Source organism: Microtus pennsylvanicus, chromosome 19 (assembly GCF_037038515.1).
Source record: "Microtus pennsylvanicus isolate mMicPen1 chromosome 19, mMicPen1.hap1, whole genome shotgun sequence".
NCBI lineage: Eukaryota > Metazoa > Chordata > Mammalia > Rodentia > Cricetidae > Microtus > Microtus pennsylvanicus.
Window position 1 is genome coordinate 22886705 of NC_134597.1, and position 18198 is coordinate 22904902.

The window sequence follows — 18198 nt, forward strand, 5'->3', positions numbered from 1 at the left end:
ATAAAGTTGGGCGGCTCATACAGCATGTGAGGGGCCGTGGGTTCAGTCCCCAGCTGCATACACACCACACACACACACACACACACACACACACATACGCACAGGCACACACACCTCACATACACACATACGCACACACACATCACACACACACGTCACATACACATATATGCACACACACAATTACATATACACACATCACACACACATATATGCACACACATCACATACACACATGTCACATACACATATACACACACACATCACACACACGCACAAACACACACACACACAGGTCAGGGAAGGTTGAGAGTCAGGAAGGGCCTTCCTTCTGGGCAGTAGCAGGAGCTTCCTAACTGCCTCAGGCTTTCCTATAAAGCTCTATAACTGTTCCACGTAGGCCCCAGAGAAGGACTTGGGATGTTAGTGCATAAGTGACCAACACTGTCTCGGGAGGAAATGGGAGGCTCCCCCGCTTCCCTTTCTTGCAGGCCTACTGTGGTTTTTCATGATGTCATCCATTCATCATTGTGAGCTGACCAGCTGCCCCGCAGGCCTTGGCCAGCGGCCCAGGGTCAGAAGGGAAGAAAGAGACCCCAGGACAACGGTGCAGAGGGCCCCTGAGCATGTGCAAACAGGATGACATCAGTTCCACCTAGACAGTCTTGGTGGAACTCGAAGAAGACTGTAAAAGTTATAAGACCTTATCCAACCTTCCCTTCCTTGAATGCCTGGGAAAAATTCAGGGGCCTCTTGCCTGTGGAAGGGGAGCCGAACCCTGGAGTGGGCCTAGGAGTGGAGGAAGGACTGCTCTGCCAGATGGTTCGTTCTCCAGAATTCAACCTGTTTCCTAATTCTGTGGTGTTTGAAAGCAACTTTGTCCAGGTACTCTTGGGTGACTCAGAACGGCCCTCCTTGATTCTTCTAAACCCGTTCCAGAGATGGGACCGAAAGAGTTATCCTTAGAACCGCCGTGGGAGATGAGCTGATGCAGGAGAATTAGCGGGCTGAGACACAGGCTGGCCAGGGCTTCTCCTGTAAGTGTACACACAGCAAGAAAAGCCAGGCATCTTTTGCTGAGAGGAGGATGCGGCACTGGAATCCCTAATTTATGTTATTTTCAGGTCTATCACCTGATGCCAAGTTAAGGCAGTGAGGTTTTTTGACACAGGGTTTCTCTGTAGCTTTGGAGCCTGTCCTAGAACTAGCTCTTGTAGACCAGGCTGGCCTCGAACTCCCAGAGATCCGCCCGCCTCTGCCTCCAGAGTGCTGGGATTAAAGGGTGTGCCACAACTGCCCCGCTGACTTGGTGTGTTTTTATCTCCTTGCCTGGGCTCCCTTGATCCAGACAGAACTTTGAAGGAAGGACCATGAGGATGACTGTTTTCAAAGCAAAGTCAGGAAACTGTCCAGGGAGTATCTATAGACACGAAGCAGATGCCAAGGAACTCCTAAGTTACTTTTCTTGCTCTGTGTTAATAGTAGGTCCTTTAAATCTTATTTAAAAATTCTACCTGGTGGTACAGTCTGTAATCCCAGCACTTGGGAGGTTGAGGCAGGAGGATGCCCTCGAGAATGAATCTATCCTGGGCTATAGAGTAAGTCTCTTTTGCTTCATTTTTTTTCTTGTTTAAATAACTAAAAAATAATAATAATTTAAAAAACATCCATAAGCCCCACTAGAGTCTTCAAACCAATACAGGTTAAAATGTTTGCCAAAAAGCAATGCTTAAGTCCTCCTTTCTAAGGGACATTTGGCAATGTCTGAGGACATTTTCAGTTGTCAGAATTTGGATGCGAGTTTGCTAAGGGCATCCAGGATACAGAGGCCAAGGACGCTGCTAAACACTCCCACAACACAGCATGGCCTTCTTCCCACAAAGAAGCTAAGTGACTATCATAGTGTGGAGGCACGTGCCTTTAATCCCCACACTCAGGAGGCAAAGGCTGGCAATCTCTCTGGTCCTGGTCTACACAGTGAGTTCTAGGCCAGTCAGAGCTATCAAAACGAAAGATCAGTGCCGAGTGAAGAAACTCGGCTGAAACATCTTGCTGCTTTTTGCAAATGCTCAGGCTGGGCCCCGGGGGCTTCATTGCAGGTCAGAAGGGGGGGCAGAAACTGGAAAGAAATCTACAAAGTCTCCAACACAATGGCCCTTGGGGTGACCTCCTCCGTGCCTTGCCTACCCCTTCCAAACATCCTCCTTATGGCCAGAGTCAAATGGCATCAGGGGCAGAGCCAGACATGGAACAGACCATCCACAGCCCCGAGCATCATCCTGAAGAGGTAAGCAATGCAGATGGGAGTGAGGGGTGAGCGGGGTAAAGGGCAGGCCGAGGTGGAGGCTGCGTGATGCTAAACTCCAGATGGGGTGAGCTGAGCAGTCCCTACAGTGACATTACTTGGAATTTTATTATTTTGTTTTGTTTTAAACAAGATCTTTTTATGGCCCAGGCTAGCCATGAACCTACTCTGCAGTCAAGGCTGGCCTTGAATTCTTGATCCACCTGCCTCCTCCTTCTGCGTGCTTAAATTCCAAACCTGCACTACGGTGCCTGGCTACTGGCTGCTCTAGATTGACAAGTAGGAGGCTGGGGAGGTAGTCCAATCATAGTGCCTGCTGTGCAAACTCGGGGAGACCTGGACTTTATCCCCGGAACCCGTGTTTAAAAAAAAATGGGTATGGTGGTTCACATGGTAATTGCAGCCCTGGGAGGTAAAGGTAGGGAGATCCTGGGGTCTGCTACCCACCCAGCCTAGCCTAGCTAATAAGTTCCAGGGTTAGTAAGAGACTCTGATTTTAAATAAATAAATAAATAAACCAAGGTGGAAAATGCTTAAGAAATGGGACTTGGGGTTAACCTCTGACCTCCACGTACTTGCACACACACCTCCCCAAACACAGGTGGGTGGGAGTGGGAAAACATGTCTCATGGGGAGATGGATGATGCGCATGAGCTTCCGAGTTTGGATTATCAGCAGCCACGCAAAAAGCCAAGTACAATGTGTGCCTGTAACCCCAGAGATAGTGCAAGGGGTTAGAGGAAGAGAGTGGATCCTAGGGACGAGCCAGCTAGTCTAGCCAGATGAAAACACCATAAGCTTGGGATTCCATGAGCAATGTCTCAATAATTTTGGTGGAAGTTTTTGAGTGACTGTCTTCCCAACTCACAAGCCCACTCCCTTCCTCATGAGTGCCTTTTTTCTTACATTTTTTAAAGTTCTGATTTTGTTTTAAGCATGTGAATGTTTTGCCTGCATGTCTGTCTGTGTACCATGGAAGTGCCCAGTGCCTGCAAAGAGTCAGATCCCCTGGAGTTATAAATGGTTATGAGTCACCCTGTGATTGGCAGGTCTTCTGTAAGAGCAACGCGTGCTCCTTTTTTTTCTTAAGCAACTGCCCCTTTAAAAAGATGGCGGGGGCTGGAGAGATGGCTCGGTGGTTAAAAGCACTTGCTCCTCTTCCATAGCAGCCAACAACTGTCTGTAAGTCCAGTCTCAGGACACCAGACACTTCTGGATAATGTGGGCACTGCATACATGTGGTGCACAGATAGACATGCACACAAATCCCCATATGCATAATGACAAATAATAAAATAAAATTTTAGACGGCATGGTGACACATGCCTTTAAGTCCAGTTCAGCACTTGGAAGGCAGAGGTAGGTGGATCTTTGTGGGTTCTAGGCCGGCCTGGTCTACATAGTGAGTTCCAGGGCAGGCAGAACTACATAGTGAGACCCTGTCTCAAAACAAGCAAGCAAGCAAACAAACATTTTTTAAATAGTGGACAGCTCGAGGGGAAGACAGTGGCATTGAACCCTGGCTACCATACACAAACACATACATGGGCAAGCTCACGCCTGACAAACATGCATGCATATAACACACACAAGTCTGGTGAGACAAGACAGGCCTTTCACAGGAAGGACAAGTTATTTGGGGCAAAGGGAAGCTCAGGGACAGGAGTGGAGGCTGGTCTCCAAGCTTGTCTTCCTGCTTCACGCTTCTGACTTAACGGGTGCGCAGCTAACTAGACTCAATTTCTGTATCACAAGTCACTGGCTGCAGTTTTCCTCTATAAAGCAAACTGCCGAAGTCCCGCTTAGGGCTGTAGCAAATGGTAGCATAAGGCTTGGGATAGAACCGTCCATCTTGATGCTTGGGCCTTGTATCCGTTTCCTTTCTGTTGCTGTGATAAAAAAAAAAAATACCCCAACTAAAAGCAGCTTAGAGGAGAGAGGGTTCATTTTCCTTACAGTTCCCCCGGGACAGAGTCTGCCGTGGCGGGGAAGGGGAGACAAGGTAGCAAGAGCAGGAAGCTGGCTGATGATATTGCATCTAAACAGGAAGCAGAGAACAGGAAATGAGGTCTGGCTGTAAAATCTCAACGCTCTCCCTCGCCACGCCCCCAGTGATCCACTTCCTCCTTCTAAAGGTTCCGTTTACAACCTTCCCAAAAGGCACCATTAGCTGGGGACCGCGCGTTCAAACAAGTTAGCGTCTGGGGATATTTGACATCCAGACCACAAAAGGCCCCCTTACACAGATGTTACCAGAGGTCCAGGAAACCCCTTCATCCCTCCGAGCTACCTCGTGCGGAGCTCTCCATTATGATGTTGGTGTACCCATAGCAAGTACTGCCCCCTACAGGTAACTAATGTCATATCTAAGCCAGGTCCTTGAATGAACAAGTTGTGCAGGTGGGTCAGCTCCCTTTGCGTTTTTTCAAGGAGGAAATGGCAAAATCTCATGTCTCCGGCCACCGTACTCCTGAGCTCCATCTGTGACGGGACCCAGGGAACACTGGCATGAGAATCGTGGCAGTGTGAGAGAGGCAGGTCCCAGGGCCACAGCCCAGACCGACTGAATCTGAATCTTTGGGATTGTCTCTGAGAGTCCGCATCAAGCGCTCCAGGGAAATCTGCTTTCCCCAGAGTTTAGCACCACTGGTCAAGAGCTCTCTTTCCTTCCTCTAAAAGCCCCCACCCTTAAGGAGACATGTCAAAGTGATGGGGTTGTCCAGGTGTCTTCTTCTGTGTCTTAGTATTCTTCCTTTGAAGTTTGTGGAGCTTCAGATCTGTGACCACCATGAACGCATCCTGAGGTTGAGGACAGTCACCGAGAAGATCTACTTCCTAAAGCTCCACCCTGACCACCCTGAGACTGTTTTCCTCTTTTGGATCCGCCTAGTTCAAATTCTGCAGAAGGGTCTGTCCATCACCACCAAGGACCCTAGCATTCTGGTCACTCACTGCCTGGTACCCAAGAGCCTCTGCAGCCCATGTGGAAAGTCCGAGGTAAGAAATCCCCATTGCCAGCCTTCAGCCAAGACCAGAGTTGGAGAAGGGAGATTTGAGCAGCCGCTGCTGAGTGCCCGAAGTAGGTGCCCTCAGCTTTAACTCTATGCCAGACATGGTAACACTTGTAAGCACAGAATACCCCTTTCTAAATAACTATGCTTCCAGTAAAGGCACACAGTTGTTCAACCATCAGCCATCGCCACAATTCAGTGAAAAGAAACAAGAGAGAAGGGCTTTGTTTTTGCTTATTTTTTTTTGTTTGGCTTTTTTGAGCTGGCCTCAAACTCATTGTGTAACCAAAGTTGGCCTTGAGATCCTGAGCCTCCTTTCTCCAGCTCCCAAGTCCTGGGATTACAGGCATGTTCAACCATGCCAGGTCAAAAGAGACTTTTCTGGTATACCTGCATGTGTGCGTGCATGCGTGTGTATGTGTGCGTGCATGTGTGAATGCATGCATGCATGCATGTGTGTGTATGTGTGCATGCATATGCATGTGTATATGTGTGCATGCATGTGTATGTATGTGTGCGTGCATGTACATGTGCTTAAGCATATGCATGTGTGTGTACAGATGTGTGTGTGCACTGTGAGGGGCATGCAGAGGCCAGAGGAAGACTTCAGGTCTATTCCTCTATTGCTATTTGCCTTATTCCTCTGAGATACGGTATTTCATGGAACCTGGAGCTTGAGGGATTTTTGCTAGACTAGTGACCAACAAGCCCCAGCAATTCTCCTGTCTCTGCTCCCCAACCCCTCACCCCCAGTGCTAGGGTTAGAGGTGGGCGTTGCTGTGAATGGCTCTTTACACAAATGCTAGGGATCTGAACTCAGGTTCTAATTCTTTCACAAGTACTATTACCCACTCCCTAGCCCATGAGGGAATTTTTAGCTTTTTTATTATCTATTTTTAACACCTCTTCCTCCCTCCCTCCTCGCACCCTGTGTGATGTGTGTGTGTGTACATGTGCAAGTATACACGTGCCATGGCACACATGTAGATATCAGAGGACAGCTCACCTCAGGTGTCAATCTTCATCTTCTACCTTACTTCAGACAGGGTCCCTGGTTCTCCTATGTGCGCTCCAGGCTAACTGGCTCTCGACCGTTTGTGGATGCTCCTGTCTCTGGTTCCCATCTCACCACGGGCACTCTGAGGTTCCATACATGAGCTGCTGCACCTGTTTTTACGTGCATTCTGGGCATCAAGCTCTTTACTCGTTGACATCCTTTCATTACCGTCTCTCTTTTCTAATTCTTTTCTCTTCTAGGAGCTGAGGACCCAACCCAGGGCCTTGCATGCACTTGCTCGGCAAGCACTCTACCATGTAGCTAAATCCCCAACCTCAACATCCTTTTGTTAAACATACCCCTACATGATTCCCTGTGGTGATACCCTTGTGAATGTAGTTGTAGGAGTTCTGTTTGAGGCTGGATCCTGCTGCAGAACTCAGGATGGCCTACGACTTCCAGCCTCCTGCTTTAGCCTCCACGTGCTTAGAGTACAGGCGCATGCTGCAACGCATGGACTTGGAACCATGTGGGTGCTGTATTTGTTTGAGGCAGGGTCTGATTTATTCATGCCTTTGAGTTACGGTCCAAGATATCAGGAATGTTCAACAAGGGAAGATGGCAAACAACTTAAGAATAGATTGTAACAACAAGTTTGAGGTCACCCTGTGCCCTGACAGAAGAGAATACCTTGTCCCTATAGTAACAATAAAACCCTCAAATAAGCCGGGCGGTGGTGGCGCACGCCTGTAATCCCAGCACTAGGGAGGCAGAGGCAGGCGGATCTCTGTGAGTTCGAGACCAGCCTGGTCTACAAGAGCTAGTTCCAGGACAGGCTCCAAAACCACAGAGAAACCTTGTCTCGAAAAAAAAAACCAAAAAAAAAAAAAACCCTCAAATAAAAATAACAAAGAAGCCAAAAATAAATAAATAAATAATAAATAAATAAATAGGAAGGAAAAAAAAGAATGGGTTGTAGGCTGTAAGTTCGAGGTTGGCCTGGTCTACAGAGCAAGTTCCAGGACAGGCTCCAAAGCTACAGAGAAACCCGGTCTTGAAAGGAAAAAAAAAAAAAAAGAATGGGCCCTGGGGTAGAGTCTTCAGAGAAACATTGAGAAAGCCCAAGTACTGAGCTTTGTGCTTTTGCTTTGGGCAGTATATGAAAAGGGGGTAAACAAGAAAAGGAAGAGCTACAGTTTTTGAGGCACAGAAAAACGAGCGGGTTTAATAGTGAGGCTCTGGGAGCAACTGTATGGGAGGGGGCTTCAAGGAACGAAAAGCACATTATTTTATTAATGGCATAATTATTCTTCCCATCTCCTCAGTATGTCTTTAGGTGCATCAGATTTTCTGAGAGATATCTGGTGGTCAGGTGATTGATTGGCCCCCTTGGGGAGGATCCCTGGGACTCTCTGACCAGCCAACTCGGTGGAGTCAGTGAGAGCCAGGTTCAGCGAAAGGCCTGTCTTAAATATCAGGTGGAAAATGATGGAGGAAAACACTCAGTGTTGACCTGTAGCTGCTACATGTGGACTCATTCGTGCAGGTCCAAGTACAGTACCTACCCACAAAGCAGCTGTGTAGAGGACTTTTATTAGAGGAACTCATTTTTTAAGCATGAATTTCTCATAATATATATACATTTAAATATAAAGCAATTAGCACTAGGTATTAAAATTCATATTAGCAAGTTAACGATACTAATTATATGTTTGCACCTTTAAGGCACCAAAGGACGTTTATACCAAATACTTAGCTACCAACCAAGAGACTCGTTCCCGTGAAGCCGGGATGGCTGCCTCATGGGAATGGTTGGGTCCTGATGTTTCAGACTTTAGAGCCCTGGTACTAAGAAAATGAAGCCAGCCCGGCTTAACCTCTTGCTTTGCTTGCTCCTTCTCTGTACAGTTAGTGCCGAAGAAACCTCTAGGCCCCCGGCCCAGCGAGAGCCTCATGCAGCTGATGGCCAAGGGGGAGAGTGAGGCCTTCTCGCAGATCTTTGCCGATTTGCATCATCGGAAACAGTACAGGTACGTGATTTAAATCAGGTTAACCCGGAAGACCCCAGCAGCGAGACCCTGGGTGAAGGAGCGCAGTCAGGACGTGACACAGTCAGGGAGTGACCAGCTGTCATTGCCTTTATCTCCACACAGCAAGCGAGGTAGGCCTGACTCCAGAGGAGGTGTGTAGAAATGAAATACTTCTTCAGCATGAAAATGAGTTAGTAATAGGCACGGGAGAAGGAGAGTTAAATCCTAACCCAGCATCTAATTCTACAGAGGCATATTGCATTGCTTTAGACCTTGCTGTGTCCTGGGTTCGTTTCCCCATTGACTGGGCCTCTGTTTGGACTTCGTAGAGCTCCTGAGGTTGTTCCTAAAGTGTTGTCTCCTGGGATGCTCCAGGATACAGGCCTGTCTTCTCCATGCCTGAAGAAATGTCCCTGTAGTACAGATGATTCAGTGTGATATGAGAGACAGGAAGTCCGGTGTGGTGACCCATTGCTGTCATTCCAGCCCTGAGAAAGAGGTTGAGGCAAGCAGACTCTTTCAAAATTGAGGCTAGCCTGGGCAACAGAATGAGTTCCAGACTAGCATGGGCTACAAACAGAGAAGGAAAACCAAAAACTGAATTAGTAAATATCACCAGGAGAGAAAACTGAAGTGTCAAAGAAAAGGAACTTTTTTGCTTTAAGTCAGGTTGACTTCAAATTCCCTATGTGGTCAAGAACGATCTTGAATTCCCAACCCTCCTGCCTCTCCCTCCCAAATGCTGGAATTAAAAGGAAATCTGGGCCACCATTCCTGGTGACACATAGAAGAAGAGATACCCCCCTCCCTTCAGCTTGGGGGTTGAATTTGGGGCCTCAAGCTTCCTAAGCAAGGGCTCTACCACTCAGCTGTCTATCAACCCACGAGGAGGGGCTTATCATAATAGGAACCAGTTAGAGTAACTCGGAGGCAAACCGAATAGTGTTGGGGTGGGAAGCTGAAAAGCAAGAGAGCCTAGAGACAATCTCTCTGAGTGGTTGAAGGCTCTCAGACTGGTGCCCCAGCTTTCTGTTCTGTAATACCTAAAAGATAGTAGAAAGCCGCATCTGGATACTGTTGGGATTGGGAGTTCATAAGTACCACGCCATTAGCATGCTCTCTGTCAGATGGAGAAGCAGTTATGAGTGCTATCTCAAGAAATATTAATGTGTGTTACTAATGGTCTTGGGAAAGATTGAACAGTTTGTCAAAAGATTGTCACTGTATAAAAGATTGTTTCTGTGTATAGAAAACTGTAATTAAAAAATGGTTATGTAGAATGTCATATTCTGGGCCGTGAATTAAGACTTACACCCTTAATCCCAGCACTTGGGGAGGCAGAGGCAGGCAAATCTCAGTAAATCCAAGGCCAACTTGGTCTACAAAGTGAGTTCCAGGACAGTCAAAAGTTTTAAACTGTCAAATTACTGAATCACAGATACAATCACAGCAGGCCTGAAACTTAACTAGTGGGAGACCTTGAACCCCTGATTCTCCTAAGTGCTAGAATGACAGGCACGTGCCACACTACCTGGCTACTATGGTTTTTTTGTTTGTTCGAAACAGCGTCTGTCTTGACAATGCTGGCTCAGAATTCGGGATCTTCCTGCCTGAGAGTATAGGCATGACCACAATCCCCAGATAGTTTACTATTTATAGGACACTGTATTAGCTACTTTTCTATTGCTGTGATAAAATGCCACGATCAAGGCAACTTAGATGCACTGAGGTATGGATGGGTTTATGGGTGCAGAGTCACAAGAGCCCATCATGACTAGGAGCCATAGCAACTAGAGGCAAGCGTGGCAGCAGAAACAGCAAACTGATAGATAGCTCACATTGTCAAATGCAAACACAAAGCAAAGAGATCTTACTGGAAGTGGCACAAGATTTTAATCCCAAAGCCCACGCTCTGTGACACATTTCCCCAAGACTGTGCCACCTAAACCTCTCTGAACAGGGTCACCAACTGGGGACCGAGTATTCAGATACTCAAGCCTATGAGTGTGTGTGTGTGTGTGTGTGTGTGTTTCGTTCAAATCACCACAGACTCTTTTGCACATATTGCATTCTGAGTTACTGGCTGGAACTCAGTCCCATAGACCAAACTAGCTGCAGGGGAGGCTAAGAAGCACATTCTCCTTTAGATACACAGATTAAGTGTCCTCAGTCTGAGATGGTGGTACATGCCTGTAATCTCAACACTCAGGAGGCTGGGGCAGGAAGATTCCTGTGAGTTTGAAGTCAACCTAGACTAAACTGTCTCAAAACAACAATACCTCACAAAATTAGATGCTCTACCCCCAAAGGAAAAGGGAAGTGGGATTCCTGGGGGGCCTACCACCAATCTCTGGTCTTACATTCTGGAAGGTTAGAGGGAGCTAAGCCCCTAAAAAGAAATAGGCATTAGACAAAAAGAACAAAGGAGGTAGAGAGCCAGGAAGGTTGAAAAAACAAATGACTGAGGCTTTGTCCAGAGGAAGAAACCTGATTGGTTTATGGAAAGAGGAAGAAGGTCGTTGGGTCAGAGAACAGGTAGAAATAGGCTGAAGCCCCACCAAGCAGCGGAGAGATGCTGTGTGGAGGATTTCCTACTTTCAGTGGGAGGGAGCCTTTGCTGGGTTTGATGCCTGGACGTGCAGTGATACAATTTGCATTTGAAAAGGTCACTCTAGACGTAGCCTGACAGTTGATTGGGAGGGAAGAAGAGACTCAGAGAGACCAGATAAGCAGTTCAACTGGTCTGGACTGACTGTATAAAATGGGTAAGAGAGATCTGGAAAAGAAGAGTGGAGAGTATCACTTCTGCCTCCATGTTATCTCAGTAGCTTCTTTGGTTTCCCAGAACAAAGTTCCACGTGTTAATGCTTCAGATTCAGGCACCTTCCAGGCTGGTTGCAGTTATTACCGGTTTTTCCTCACTTGCAGCAACCTGCCACCGAACAGTAAAGAGCTTGCATGACAGAGATGCAAGCTCCATGATAGGGCCACGGTCCTCCTCCTCAGACATATCAGAGCCCTGGGCTCTGGTCCCTACCTCCTTCCATCCCACCTCCTCTTTCCCCTTTCTCTTCTGGAAACAGTCTGCATCACACCCACCCAGTGTAGCCACAGCTGGCCTTTTCCATATTCATATCTGTCTCTAAATCCCTAACTAGGGATAAGCTTTGAAATGTCACTTCAGGACAGAGCATGTAGCTCAGGGTGTAGTGTTTGCGGCAGCACACACAAAGCCAAGGTTTGATCCGCAGTCCTGTTGCATAAACCAGGCACGCTAGTGCACAGCTATAATTCCAGCCCTCAGGAGGCAAGAGGGTCAGGCGTTCAGAATCGTCCTCAGCTCCATAGTGAATTTAAGACTATGATAAGACCATGTCTCAAAAAACAGAGAAACAACTCACAAAACCCCACCTGATTTAATGTTCTTCTCCTTAACTTCAATCTTTTCCAGGAGGAGCAAGAAGATTCAGATCAACAAGACCAACGCAGGTAAGGAAGGACACATGGTTGCATGCTGGGAGAGCTGGCTGCTGTGTAGGCATAGACTCAGATCCTTCACAAGGCCCCCTCTGTCCTTCTGGATGCCATCAGGAGAACCATAGGCTCCCCCACCATAATGGGTAACTCTCTGGGCTTTTTGGTCACCAAAATCAATTTGGCACCAAGCTCTATCAATCTGTTTCTTTATTATTTTCTCTTCTTTTCTTCTTTCTTTTCCTTTTCGAGACAGGGTTTCTCTGTAGCTTCAGAGCCTGTCCTGGAACCAGGCTAGCCTCGAACTCACAGAGATCCATCTTCCTCTGCCTCCTGAGTGCTGGCTGGGATTAAAGGTGTGCGCCCATCTTGAGATGCTTCTTTATTCTCTCTCTCTCTCTCTCTCTCTCTCTCTCTCTCTCTCTCTCTCTCTCTCTCTCTCTCTCTCTCTCTCTCTTTTGGTTCCTGTCCTGGAACTAGCTCTTGTAGACCAGGCTGGCCTCCAACTCACAGAGATCCGTCTGCCTCTGCCTCCCAAGTGCTGGGATTAAATGTGTGTGACACCACCGCCCGGCGCTTCTTTATTCTTGATTTCCAGTTCCACACATGACCCTAGCCGGTACTTTTCCCTTCACATCTGCAGCATCCATTGAATATGTTGATTGACTGACATATTCAAAAGCACGCACCAGAGGCTCTTTATGTGCCACACCGCCTTTTCCCAGGGGGTGACATCACACGGGTGCATACCAAAATCCTAGAAACTCCTTTCTAGATGACATTCAGAGTTCATGCTGGGGTGCCAGAGATATGTAAGGTAGAGAGGCCTTCACTTCTTTCAGGGTATTGCCATATATGATAGGACCAGGACAGATGGAGTAGGTGAGGCCATGTGAGAAGCTGTGACGTTCTAGAAGCGTTAGCTGCTTCCCTATTGCCAAATCCTAATCTATCTCGAGTCTTCTGGATGTGGTCCCTCAGCAGCCTCTCCATCCTTCCTGTCTCCCCTGATAACGTGCTCCCTGCCTCGTGTCTACCCCAGCCACATCTGTTTCAGTCCAATTTTACCCACACTTCGTCATACCTTAGTCATCCCACACTCACTTCCTTCCCCCGAGGAGCTGCTCTAAACCCGGCTGTCCTAAATCCTACCCCACACGTTCCTGCCAAGACTCGGCTTTCGTCCTAACCTCTCACACTGTTTTCTGGTTCTCTTCTAGGCGTAAGGCCTATTTCTTAATGAATTTTAAATTGCGTGTATGCCTCTAAGTCATCCACAGCACAAGTGCAGAGCTGGGGACACAGCGAGAGTTCAATAAATATCAGTACCTACGATCATTGACAAATTAATTAATTCTCCATCGTGGCTCAGAGACAGCTAGATCGTGCTATATTTTGGGATGTGGAGGCTGTTGGAGACCCCAGAAGAACTAGGATCCAAATCAGAACATTTTACAAATTCATGTCTAAAGGTGGAATAAATAAATAAAGGTCTGAGGGAACGCGGGCAAAAGGAATGGTCGGCTCTCACCTTGATGTTTAAAACAACCGCTGGTAGAGCAGGAGAGATGGTTAGGTGGTTAAGAACACTGGCTGCTCAGGGCTGAGGACCCAGGTTCGATCCCCAGCTCACATGACAGCTCACAACAGTCCTGGGGGAACCAACACCATCTTCCAGTCTCCATGGGCACCAGGCATGGATGTGGTACCCAGACTTACATGTAGGCGAAATAGTCACACAACATAAAACATAACTAAAGCTAGAAAACAAAACAACTGCTGGCAACTGACCCCTGTTTTCAACACTAAGAAGGCGACCGAGAGCGGCGGAGACAGGAGGAACAAAAACAGTGGCGGTGCTAGCTAAGACTTTGACTAATTGCCGCCATGCTGGCATGTAGTCTGGTATCATCAGCTACTCTGGATTTTTTTTTTCAAGAGAAGCCCCAAGTCTGAATTTTTAAATATACCCTGTAAAGAGAAGTGCAGCATATATATATATACTCAAGCTTAGTGGGCAAGGAAGATGTACCAAAGGGAAGGCTCTCGTGGGCACTGAAGATGGAGGTGGCGGCTGCCAGCTCCTGCGTCCTGACAGGAGAGCAGAGCCTCGCTTCCTCCCCATCTGGGACTGCTTTCCCACATGCCGTGACCTTTGACACGATGTCAACTATTTTTTCTGTTTTTATAGCACATTCAAGAACATTTGCAAACACACACACTTTAAAATAGTTTATGAAGTTAGAGATAAGGAAAACAGAATATTCAAGAATGTTTCCAATGAGTGCTGGGCCTGGAGAGAAAAGGTTTAGAACTTCAGGATATCTGGGTAGGTGCGGCGGTGCATACCAGTTATTGCAGACCTTGGAGAGCTGAGCTGGGAGAAATATCTCAAGCTTAAAGCCAGCTTGGTCTGTATGGCAATTTACAGGATAGCCTGGGCTACATAGGATCTTACTAGAGCCTCGGACAACACCAAAAGAAATTTTAGAATATCTAATGTTGAAATGTTCTTAGGTTGATTTTAATGATCCACGTTGGGATGTGTTTTGGACCTTGTTTTCTTGCTGGGACAAGTACCGGCCAGAAAAGGGAAGCTACATGCCAGGCTCTTGGGACCCTTACTATCTCCTACTGAGCCATGTCCTAAACCCTCTATTGGAACTTCTGGATTAAAATAACGAGAAGGGCAGGGAAATAACTCAGCCAGTAAAGTACTTGCCTTGTCAGAATGGGGACCTGAGTTTGACCCCCAGAACTCATGGGGCTTCAGAGATTGTCTTAGGGGTTTAGAATGTATATTGCCCTTCCTGAGGATCTAAGTTTGGTTCCTAGCATCCAGTTCAGGTAGCTCAGAACTACCTGTAACTCCAGCTCCCAGGGGAGGAGGGGCATCGGATGCCTCCGGTCTCTGAGACTACTTCCTTCACTTGTACTCACACAGGCACACATGCATGCACACGTATGCACACACACACAGACACATGCATGGAGGCACTCATACACACATACACACTTAGTTAGACATTGTGGTGAATGCCTGTAATCCCAGCCTTTGCGAGGCAAGGAGAGGAGGAGTCAGGAGCTCAAGACCAACCTTGGCTGCACAAGAATTCCAGCGGAAGGGCATGGGGATTGCTATGCAGTTGAGACAACCAGAAGCCCAAAGTTCACCTGTGTGCCCCTATTAGCAGGTGCACAAGTCAATTCTTGGTCTTGTTGAAATGCTGTTTCTAACTCATTAGACCTGGACATAAGGCCTTGAAATCAGGTATTTCTAATATGATCCCCACTGATACCAAGGTTTTACTTACATTTTGAATAGCCAGGGGCAAAGGGTTTAAGAATAGGCTCTGGCTTTGCTCTTCTGGTTTCAAGGCCATTGTCAGTTTAGCCGACTGAATATATCCTTGGGGAGATTAGCTCAGTTAACCCGCAATTTTACTCAACAGGATGTAGTTAGTGGTTAAGAACACAGACTCTCAAATCAGGTTGGTTGGCTTTGCATATTGACTCTGCCTCATGATAATATGGTCGTTAGTAAATCAATCAGCCTCTGTGGATCCCAGAGTTCTTATCTGTAAGGTGGGGATTGTGGGAAAGTTACCACCAATGATAAAAGCAAGAATGTGTAATTGTCTGATGGATCTCGTATATGACGGCTTCCTCTCCCCACAACTATTAGCTGTTAGCTTCCAGAGTGTTCTGTGGGCTGGAGTGCAAATATATTCCTTTTCTTGACTAGGGAAAGCTACTCCCAGTGAAGACAGTGTCCCCTGTACTCGCGATCTCAGCTGGAGGGATGCGCTGACTTACGGAGGAGAGTGGGAAAGAGAGAACCCCTCTGGGCCACAGCCCCTCTCGCTCCTCGGCACTCTGGCTGCCTGCAGCAGGCCTCGGCTGTCCCTGACTGGAGGTATGGTGGTCAGAAACAGGACTGTGTCCTAGGGTCCTCAGGGTGATTCCAAATGCTGTGTGAAGAGGATGGGTTGCTGGCCACAGTAACCTTACCCTCCTCTCTTCTTCTCCCTTGTTTACACTGAAATTCTACAGTATGGTATCTCCAGATACCACTGAAGGGCACTGAAGGGCAGACCATTCAGCCGGTGCTCTGGGGCCTTCTCTTCCTGCTGTGTAAGAGGCATAGAGAGGCCCTTCTCCTGGAGCTCAGCAGCTCCTGTGGCTCTTTCCTCCCCTCCCCTTCCCTAGAGCTCTTGGTGTCTTCCTAGCTAATGGTGGTGGGGTAGTAAAGGGACGAGGAGCTGGACTGAAGGGCTGAGTGAGGACAAACTTCCCTGGGTCCCAGCCTCTCCCCCTCCAAGGTGCCCCATCTATGCTACATCGATTCAACAAACACTGTGAAGCACCTTCCGTGCATTGGGTCTGGCAGTCCTAAAGAGGGTGGGTTGATTTGTTTTTCTAATTCATAAAAATAAAAATACTTATTTTTGTATTTGCAAAAAAAAATCTTTATTTTTAAGGTAATTTTTAAGTTAACACACCAAGCTGTGGTTTCGCTGTGGCATTTTTCTTGTTTTCTGTTAGTAATGATTACACATCACTCAGATAAACCATAGTGGCTCTCTTGCCAGTGTACAAGCAGTCACTCTGGCATTTCCTAAGTAGATGTCCTTATACTTTGTTCTCCTGTCCCCCCTCGCTGCCCTCGCTATTCCCACTGCTCCCTTCTTGCTGGTCCCCATCCCTTTCCTGTCACCTACATTGCTTTGCTCTATCTTTTTGCTCTTCTTCCTGCCTCCCCACACGATCCCTTTCTACTTTCGTGATCTTCTTACAATATGCACGCAAAACAAGCAAACGTGGTAAAACTTTAGATAGCATCAACAAAATAATAGCATATGAAAGAAAATTCGTGAAATTCTTCCAAAAGACCATTTATTAATAACTGAAAAGTTTTCCGTGTAAGTAGGAGCCAAAGCGGTCATCCTGCAGTTGAGAATAAGAATGCATACGGCTCTTCCAGAGGACCTGAATTGGTTTCTAGTAGTCACTTCAGGTGACTCCCAACTGCCTGTAAAACTCCAGCTCCAGATCTGATGCCTCAGGCCTCCACAGGCACCTGCACTCACGTGCACGGATCCCCCATCCATGTAATTAAATACATTCAAAATGAAAATGGAAATAAGAACAAGTGCCCCCCCCGTGGCCTCACTTTCCAAGGTTTCAGTTAGCCACAACCACATAAAGCCCCAAAATTAAATGGAGATTCAATATTGAGAGAGAAACCATAGCCACCATAACTTTTGTTAGATCACAGTTGTTTGATTTAATTATTAGGCATGTTGGTAATCTCGTACCATGCCTATGAATTAATCTTTGTTTAATTTGTCTATATCAGAAGAAATGATATCTATAAAGTTTAGAGTTGTCAGGAGATAAATCCCCAGAGACAAAGGGCTATCGTTGTGTCTGTGCGTTCACAGAAGAGTGTTTCTGGTAACCTATATGATTTTGACCACTTTCTGTCCGACACTCACAGGAATCTCTATATGACGGATCCTTTCTCATTGGGGAGACTTTGTGCAGCCCACACCACCACTTCTCTTCAGTATTCAGTTTCTGGGAACTCTACCTGATCAGAAGGGAGGAGGAAATGGCCACTAGGAGCAAAGCCGAGTTATCGCAGCTCCGAGAAGAATGCTTCTCCATCCTGTCAGCCTCTCCACGTCTTCTCACCACTGCCTGAGGGTACAGCAACCTGCATCCCACGGCACCACGCAGGTAGACGTGCCAGGAGAACAGTGCGAGGGGAGCAAGCCCCGGGGAACAGTGGACAAGAGCAAATCAGAGCGGAAGCTGGCACGAGGGAGTCAGAGAAGAGAGGCAGGAAGAACAGTCACAACACAAGGGAACAAGAGAGACCCGGGAGAAAAGATAAAGAGAACTACACAAGAAGCACATCTCTGAGAGATGCCCGGCCAAGCATCTATTTATCTAATTTAAAAAGTAAAGCCATAAACCAAGCAGACGATGTGGTTTCCTCTCTGCCCAGATGACTCTGGAACAGCTTCATCCTTCTTCTCTGCCTAGTGCCCAGTTCAGGCTTGTTCACCCGGCAGTGGATTGCAAGCTAAGGAACAAGCTTTTGTTTGGGTTTTGAGGTAGGGTCTCTTTTGGGAGGTGGTGGTGCACGCCTTTAATCCCAGCACTTGGGAGACAGAGGCAGGTGGATCTCTGTGAGTTTGAGGCCCGGCTGTGAGCCTTGAGGACAGTCAAGGCTGTTACACAGAGAAACCCTGTCTCAGTGAGGGACAGGCGAGATCTCACCTATGCTACTTCATGGATGCTGAGATTACAGTCATTTTCAACTACTCCAAGTTTACCAAATACAGGGCCTCATAGATGCTAGGCAAGCATAAT

General features: G+C 47.2%; 1 protein-coding gene across 1 annotated transcript; it reads left to right on the plus strand.

The window, feature by feature from the left end:
• The first annotated feature begins 639 nt into the window (after window positions 1-639).
• Window positions 640-15765, plus strand: Garin1b (golgi associated RAB2 interactor 1B). Its single transcript, XM_075953980.1, has 6 exons — window positions 640-885; window positions 2100-2287; window positions 5050-5302; window positions 8222-8343; window positions 11795-11832; window positions 15563-15765. The coding sequence occupies exons 1-6, from the start codon at window positions 640-642 to the stop codon at window positions 15763-15765; spliced, it is 1050 nt and encodes a 349-aa protein (XP_075810095.1).
• Window positions 15766-18198: the final 2433 nt, after the last annotated feature.

Bases quoted from the DNA above. Each gene is read 5' to 3' on its own strand.
- Garin1b (XM_075953980.1), top strand. From the start codon at position 640: ATGACATCAGTTCCACCTAGACAGTCTTGGTGGAACTCGAAGAAGACT. The intron at 2,288-5,049 runs GTAAGCAATGCA...TCTGTGTCTTAG, and splicing joins CCGAGCATCATCCTGAAGAG to TATTCTTCCTTTGAAGTTTG. The intron at 8,344-11,794 runs GTACGTGATTTA...AATCTTTTCCAG, and splicing joins CATCATCGGAAACAGTACAG to GAGGAGCAAGAAGATTCAGA.